Here is an 8,586-nt window from a genome sequence, read left to right as displayed (position 1 = left end):
TACAATTAGAAGGGAGGAATTAGTTAAGTCGACACGCCATGTTTACTATGAAAACATTCACTGTTTTGCTCTCTAAATATTAATTGAGCAACCACTATGGGCTGAGCCCCTTATGTGCTGGAGATAGACCCTGTCATCATGTCTTCAACATGAAAGGGAAGTGATTTATGATTGGCATACAGTGTGACAGGTGTTACAACATAAGAACCGGGTGTTCTGGGCCTAATAGGCCTAATAGGGGAGTCACCTAGGTGACACCCCTAACTGGGAAGTTGTCAGGAGCCATCGGAGCAGGCCTCCTGGAAGGAGTGGTGAGTCTTGAAGGTGAAGGAGAAGTCAACTAGGTGGAGAGAGGGGCCACAATGAACAATCACACAGAACTAGGAGAGAGCATGCTCACTCGAAAAATTTGAGTTCTGACAAAACACAACTGTGAAGGTTTGTAGATGCCAGTTTGCTTTGTGAAAGGATTTACTTCTGACAGAATGGAAGGGAGGCATTGATGGATATACCTGTACTTAGAAAATTCTAGTAGGGAGTAAGGAGTTCACAGTTACGTGTGTGTGTGTGTGTGTGTGTGTGTGTGTTGGTACTGGGGCTTGAACTCATGAACTGGGCACTGTCCTGTCCCTTAGCTTTGTGGCTCAAGGTTGGCACTTGACCACTTGAACCACAGCTCCACTTCTGGCTTTCTGATGGTTAGTTGGAAGTAAGAGTCTGATTGACTTTCCTGTCCAAGCTACTTGGAACTGTGATCCTCAGATCTCAGGCTCCTGAGTAGCTAAGATTGCAGAAGTGACCCAACGTATCTTTTTATTTTTATTAAAAAATTATTATTATAAAGGTGATGTACAAAAGGGTCACAGTTACATAAGTCAAATAAAGAGTACATTTCTTTTTGGACACTGTTACTCCTTTCCTCGCTCTCTCCCAGTTTTTCCCTCCCATCCCACTCACCAGTGTATAGAGTTCACTTTCAACATAGTGTCCAGTGAGTACCACAATGTATCTTGTCAACGTGACGTTAACAGGTTTGGGGCCTTCAAGGCTGACCTTAAGCCCAACCAAGGGCGCTTTAACTCACCGAACCCACCTTTAATTTCACGATCAGGCAAGGATAACATGTATTTATCTTTATATCCCAACTAAATGGGATTGTGTGCTCAAGTCTGCAAAAAAAAAAAAAAAGTGTTACAAAATGGGCATTAAAAAAGCCGTTTTGGGGGCTGAGCCTGTGGAAGAGGATATAAAGGTTACTGCTAGGCCTTTGTCTTCTTCCCTTTCTTCTCTCAGTGGTGTAAGTAGCAGCAGCAGCAGCAGCAGCAGCAGCAGCAACAACCCAAAGCAAGGGACCCCGAGGATGTCCAGCAACCTCCCCGAAGCGATGATTAAAAAGCAGCCGCACTTAAGCCCGGCCCGGGCGGGAGAGGCCGCGCATGCTCAGTGCGCAGGGCGGCGGGGGCGGAGGCCGGGATGCTCCAGGGCGCATGCTCAGTCTCCGCATCTGCTCTCCATCCAGCGCCGCAGCCGGAAAACCGCAGCAGCGGCGGCGGCGGCGGCGGCGGCGGCGGCGGCGGAGCGACGGTGCCGGGCAGCCCGAGGGTGGGGAGAGGGTGAAAAAAACAAAAAAGAAATATCCGGGGACGTGCGCGATCGGGAGGGACCCGAGAGCTGGAGCTTTGCGGCCTCCGGCAGGCCACGGCCTTGGCCGTCCCAGCGCGGAAGGGCCCGGAGGCCGCGGCGGCGGCGGGGCCGGGCCGCCGGGGCCTGCCGGGATTTTGACGTTTTTCCTCAGCCTGCGCCGCCGGCGTCCGGGGCCGGGCTGGGCCGCGCCGTCCGGGCCGCCCCCGCCCTCACCCCGCCCCGAGCCGCGCGCCCCCCTGCGGCCGGAGCGGCGCCCCGCTCCGGGGAAGGGAAGGAAGCGAAGCGAAGCCCGGCGCGCGGGCCGCGCCATGGCGGGCACCTTCTCCACGACGTGATCGCGGCGGACCGGCCTCCCCCGCTCCGCCTCCACCATTCCGGGCCTCCCGGCCTCCGCCTCCCCCCACCCCCGCCCGGGGCCCCGGGTGACTAAACGGAGACAAAGGGGGAGGCGGCCTCGCTGACACGCGCGCTCGCAGGCCCGGGCGGCGGCGGGGGGCGGCGCGGACGGACGGACGGACGGACGGACGGACGCGCGGACACGGCGTCGCCACATTCCTATGCCCGGGGGCCGCGGCGCCCGCGGGCGGCGGCGGGCTCTCCGCGCCGACAGCTGAGCCGCTGCTCCCCCCGGGTCGGCAGCAGCCGGGCGGGCCTCGCCCCGGCCCCGAGGGCGTGAGGTCGCCCGTCCTCCCCGGCCATCCCCGGCCGCACCATGTGAAGGGGAGCGGCCGCCCCTCCCGAGGAGCCGCCGGGGAAAGATGGGGGATGCCGCGGACCCCAGGGAGATGCGAAAGACGTTCATTGTTCCAGCCATCAAGCCCTTCGACCACTATGATTTCTCCAGGGCCAAGATCGCCTGCAATCTGGCCTGGCTGGTGGCCAAAGCCTTCGGGACAGGTAGGTGCGGGCTCCCTCCCGTCCACCTCCCGTGTGGCGGCGGCTGCCGGTGCTCGGGTTCCTCTTCCCGGGAGCTGACGGGAGGTCCGGGCGAGGAGAGCGGAAGGGGGCACGGGCGAGCCGCGGCGGTTTGCAGGGAAGGGCCCCGGGGCGGCCGGGGACGGGGGGGGGCGGCCCCCACATTTCTTTTTATTGGCCATCCACAGCGGGGTTGGCTTTTTCCCGGTGAGCAGTTCTGCCGCGTGTTTAGTCGGTGGTGGTGGCGCTTGCCTCATTTGCTGCAGACATTTCTCCCTCCGTCATAATTACAATTCCGCTCCCAAGACATCCGACTTGGTTTCTGGACTGTCGGGACAAGGTTGGATGGCCCAGATTGGAGCCGTAGTGATTCTTGACCATTGTAATGGTGGCCACATACTTAGGCTCCCGAGAAGACCCGGCGGCTTGTATTGAGGCTTGCTGCATTAATCTGGTTGTCATTCTTTAGTCCTTTATCAGCCTTCTTAGGTGAAGAAGAGCATCTCAGGTTCTTATTAAAACCAATTGAGGTTGCGACTAGGGTGTTATTTTCACTTCATATTATCAGTGAGGCGTATTCCTTTTTTTTTTAAATGGCTTTAAATTAAAAGAAATCCTAACTTTGGGATTTTTTTTTTAGTAGAAGAGTTTTGTGTGTGTGTGTGTGTGTGTGTGTGTGTGTGTGTGTGTGTGTGTGTGTGTGTATTTTGAGGGCATGTACTATTGACACAAATACCATAGTAGTGTGGCAATTAAAACATACTCCTTCCATAATCCCATGTGCAGGGAAACAGGAAAAGGGCCTTCTGTTCTAGTTCCTTAGCTGTTGCATTAGAAGCCCTTGTTGTGGATAGCTAAAAGAAATAAAAATCAATAGAGCTGGCTTTTATGAGAAGATGCTTCTGTGATTTATTGTGCTCATTTGTAAGTGTAGTTTTGCCAAGTTTTCTGTTTGGTAATGGATTAATTTTGGATACATGATTTATTGAAAAGTTCTTAATATTTACAGTTTTCTTCAGATGCTTAATATGGGTTGCTTTATTTTGAGAATGGCTGATTTCCAATTTTAGGATGGTGAAAATATGTGGGCAAATGTCTAGCTCAGTTTTACTGTTTGCACTTATATGTAGCTCAGTGTTTTCAGGACTTGTATAGCCTAATAGATGAAGTTCACTGGGATATTATTTGAATAAATTAGTTTTTGGGAAAACTTCACGTGAATGTGATTTTGAAGTCTCACAATGTGGTATTGAACTGGCCTGAATAAACATGTCTTGAAATAATTTAAGTTTTAAAGATTTTTTTTCAGAACTAAATATCTAGAGTAACACAGGAGGAAATTATTAATATTTTGTTTTTAATTTTCTACTGTTGTAAGCAATGAAAATAATAAAAGTATTTTGGTTTTAATTTAAGCAGCACACTGAGTCTACTGTGCATTTGAGGGCAAGTGAAAGCTAGTTAAGTATTTAGGAAAGATGGAAAGATGGAAATTTATTCAGCAATGTGGAAAATAATGTGGAGAAAATGGAAGGCAGAGAACCAGAGAAATACTTTCTTTCCATCTCAGACAGAAAGGTATTTACAGTACAGAAGCCAGAATTTTGCTGTGCATGCACAAAAGAAATGAAGCAGAAAATGGCCTACTTTCTGAATATGTGTCAGACCAGTTTCTAGATCCTGGACCACTTAAAGAGGCACATTGAAGGTACTTGAGAAGAAAGGAAGTGAAAGAGATACCCTGTCGTTGGAAGCTGACCTCTGCCAGGCACTCTGCTAGATGCTTTGCCTGAAATTTTGCATTTGGGATGCACAACTCATAGTGTGCTGTCCATTTAAACAGAATGTGTTTGCCAGGGCACAGAGAAGCTGGACAGCTCTCTTACACTAACACTGTAAGTACTGAAGATAAGTTTACAGTTGAGGTCTGACTGCAAAAGGACAAGGTATTAGTAGAGCTGAGACAGGCCTGTTTTATGTCCACTGCTCTAAATGTATTACTTCATTTATTTCTGCAGCCTCCCTGTAAATACTGTACTTCTTTTTGCAGATGAAGGAACAGGTTTAGAAAGATTAATTTGCACGATGTTAAACATCTGGCTAGTGGCATATTCTGTGTGTCAACTTAGGTCTTCCTGACTCTGAAGTCTTTGCTTTTTACCGTATACACCATTCCACCTAGTAATCCTTTTATATACAAGTGTGAAAAATGTGCACGTAGTACAGGTTAAAGTCTAGTTTTCTTTAACGATTGGGCAGATCTTAACCTACTTTGAGATGGTTTAGATGAATATTTTTGGTTACATTTGCCTTGGCAGCAATTGGAATGGACAAAAAGGTTATTATTAAGAAGTTTATATTTCTACATGTTGCTTATGTCTTATCAACAAAACATAAGTATATCGATAGTATCTTACAAAAATATGTTTAATTTTTGATGTATTCATTTGCTGCTGATACTTATACATCAGAAAGGGTTAATAGATATTATTAGTTAGTTGTACTAAAAAACTTAGCTCAACTTTCAAGATTTATTACAATCTTTCATTTAACAATGCCATATAGGGGTTTTCTGTCAGAAGCCTAACTTTTCACATGTAAAACAGTTTTAGAACCATATGCTGAAAGTCATTTAATGTGCTGCTAGTGGGTTTAGAATGAACTGATGGAGCTATAAAGCACTAGCATTGTGACACCTAGAAAGTAGATTTGATAATGGAGTATTTGCTGACTTTGGAATCTTTTTTTTTGTTGGTCGTGGGGCTTGAACTCTGGGCCTGGGCGCTGTCCCTCAGCTCTTCAGCTCAAGGCGAGCGCTCTACCACTTGAGCTACAGTGCCACTTCCGGTTTTCTGGTGGTTTATTGGAGATAGGAGTCTCACGGTCTCTCCTGCCTGGGCTGGCTTTGAACCGAGATCCTCAGATCTCAGCCTCCTGAGTAGCTAGGATTACAGGCGTGAGCCACCAGCGCCCAGCAGACTTTGGAATCTTATGTCAGGAACTTTGAATACCTCTTTACCCTAAAAATATTCTACATAGCCCAGGTCTTAATAGCTTGTTTTGTGCAAAAGTGCAGCTACAGTTTGGATCAAATGAAGAGTAAGTGTATGTAGATAAATTTGCAACAATAACTTGATACTTGTTACTTTAAGTAAATTGCAAAAGAGGAGGAAGTTAAACTATTCATGGGGCCTCTGTTATTATATTTGAAGAGCATAACACATTTAAGCAATGGTAAGCCTGAGTTTGCTTTAAATGTTTTCTCTTCAATCTTTTGGGGAATAGAGTAGACAATTTTCCTTATTCTTGAATTCAGAGTTCTTAAGGCAGTAGTTAAGTCTTACTTTCCAGTATTTCAACCGTACCCACTTACCTTTTACCTTTTTATATTCCATTTACTTTAATGATACAAAATAATCTGCCATTATAAATAGACCTTGTTACAGTTCTTTGTATTGCGTCTTTTCAAAGTCCTACAGAAGATCTGACTCTTAGTGCATTTATGAGGCTTGTGGGAACAGGAGGTAAAGACTGAGTGAGTGTCAGATTGGGACTAATATTGTAAGTCTGGGCATAGGTGAAAGGGCAGAAGTAACAGCAAATCAGCTAATAATTTGTTGAGCAGTTACTGTGTGTCCAGCACTTTACAGAGTCTCATTTCCATCCCTTTTCCAAGCATATGAGGTGGAAACTCTTAAATCATTCTGGTTTTACTGATGAGGAAAGAGAGGCTCAGGGGTTTAGGCACTTATCCAGACCCACCCCACTAATGGAGCTGGGATCAGAACCAGGGAAATCTGACTTCAGTCTGTTTTCTTATAACTACCGTTCTGGTAGAAGGCAAAAGAATGTTTTAGAAATTTAATCCTTCGTGTTTCTAGAGGACTAAATTTGGGGTACATTGGGGAGTCATTTAAATGAGAAGAGACTATAAGAGAGGGTAAAGTCAGTTGAGGTTTTAGGAGGGTCAGTTGTGGCTGGAGGACCAGTTGTGGTGCCTCTTGACAAAGAGAGACCTGGAATGGAAGGCAGCTTTGGTTTTGATAACCTCCACCTTTCTGTGTTGGCCACATTACCTTGTCTGAGAAATCCAATGAAACAGTTATAAATGTAGGTCTGCAGGATGTCTGAGAGGTTGAGTCTAGAAATAATCATTTGGTAGTCTGTGTACAGCAGTGTAATTGAAATTGGAAGTAGATGTGGCTGTAAAGGGAGAGAAGAAATTCCAGACAGAATTTACAGTAGTGACTAGTTAGAATAGGGGGGGGGGAAGGCCAAAGAAAAAGAGGCAGAATTAGAGCAGTTGGAGTTCAGACAAGAATTAAGAAGAGGTGGGATACTGAAGCCCAAGGAATTTCAGGGGGAGTGGTCTGCCTGTCAGATGCGGTAGTTAAGTTTAAGCCATGTCTGTCTTCTTTTAATGAAGAGTTTATGTTTAGTGGGATGAGAATGATAAATGTTTAGGGTAAGATCTCTTCACCTCAGTAGTCTGTCAGAGAGAGACCTGTGCAGAGGAGAAAGTGTTTAAGCTAGACCTTGAGGGGAGAATGGAAAGCACATGTTGTAGGTGCGAGGGGTGTGTGTGTGGGGGGGGTGGGGTGGGGGGGGTAGAGAGCGTAGAGTGAGACACCAGGTAGAATCAGTGGAGCAGCACGGACCAGTAACGTAGTGAGAGATCAGGCTTGAAAGGTCAGTTGCCACATAATAATGTGTAAGGCACAAGCCACCAGTGTGCATAGCTTTACTTCCATTTTTTTGTTTTTGTTTTTGAGATGAAGAAATGGAAATGTTGGGGCTAGGAATGTGTCTTAGTGGTAGAGTGCTTGCCTAGCATTCATGGGTCCCTGGGTTTGATTCCTCTACCACATAAACAAAAATTAATTAAAAACATATAAAATAAGTTGCCAAAAAAGAAATGGAAATGTTAATAGATGTTTCTGCCTTGTTCTCTCCTTTTTTATACCATTTTCTTTCTCTAAAAGAACTGCATCCTGATTTGAAGCACTTTAGGCCCTTGAAATAAAATGATATTTGCAATAACTTTACATATATGTATATCCATAAAGTGTGTGTGTATATATATGTGTGTGTGTGTATATACAGACACATATGTTATGTATACATTCATTTGTCCGTAGTAAAGGAATTTCAAAGTAGATTTATTTTTCTAATAGCATACCATTTGAGCTACGCCTCCAGCTTTGCTTTTTGCTAGTTATTTTAGAGATGGAGTCTTACGGACTTTTCTGGCTAGGCTTACTTAAAAACTGTCACTCTTGGGGCTGGGAAGGTGGCTCAGTGGTAGCATGCTTGCCTTGCATGCCTGAGGCCCTGGGTTCTATTCTTCAGCACCTCATAAGCAGAAAAGGCTGGAAGTGGAGCCTTGGCTCAAGTGGTAGAGCACTAGCCTTGAGCTGAAACGCTGAGGGACAGCGCCCAGGCCCAGAGTTCAGGCCCCATTATAAAAACAAACAAACAAACAAAACAAAAACTGTTATTCTCCAGATCTCATCCTTACTGAGTAGCTAGAATTACAAGAATGAGGCACTGATGCCCAGCATAAGGATTTTCTTGTTTTGTTTTGCTTTGCTTTGAGATATAAGTCTCTCCTACATCTCATTTTATCTTCCTTGCAATAATTTTGGTAGAGAAAATAGAGTACTTGTTAAAAAAAAAGAAACAGTCCAAATTTCCATAGTACTTTCATTGCAAGTTTCTTTTTGTCCTCTGTCTTATAAATTGGCAGTTAGATATAGAGGACTGATTGCATTCAGTTTTCCTTTTCCCTCCCTCCCTCCTTCCCTTATGTTCTATAGGTGGTTTGTGCTTTTGCCAGGAGGCACTTAATATCTGTTATCTGTGATAATGCCTTCACTTCCTAGATAAGCCACTCCGTTAGAAAGAAATATTCCTTTATTATTTGGTTTCCCCTAGTGCCTTGTGGGGAATGACCTTCATGAGTGGTAACCTCTGAGCACATAGCAAGTGAACTCCCACAGAGGTCATAGGACAGAAAGCACTCAGGAC

The 8,586-nt window shown here is 45.8% G+C and overlaps 1 protein-coding gene across 2 annotated transcripts in view; it reads left to right on the top strand.

Annotated features, from left to right (window-relative positions):
* The first annotated feature begins 1,536 nt into the window (after positions 1-1,536).
* Camsap2 (calmodulin regulated spectrin associated protein family member 2) overlaps positions 1,537-8,586 on the top strand; it is a 76,952-nt gene continuing 69,902 nt past the window's right edge. For both annotated transcript variants that reach the window (XM_070041865.1, XM_070041864.1), the window contains exon 1: positions 1,537-2,541. In XM_070041865.1, the coding sequence (XP_069897966.1) occupies positions 2,403-2,541 (139 nt within the window). In that variant the 5' untranslated portion in view covers positions 1,537-2,402. The remainder of the gene's footprint in view (positions 2,542-8,586) is intronic.

This window comes from Dipodomys merriami, unplaced genomic scaffold (genome assembly GCF_024711535.1).
Source record: "Dipodomys merriami isolate MVZ:Mamm:240054 unplaced genomic scaffold, mDipMer1.0.p SCAF_31, whole genome shotgun sequence".
Classification (NCBI taxonomy): Eukaryota; Metazoa; Chordata; class Mammalia; order Rodentia; family Heteromyidae; genus Dipodomys; species Dipodomys merriami.
The sequence above is the reverse complement of the archived record's forward strand: the minus strand, read 5'-3'. Positions and strand labels throughout refer to the sequence as shown.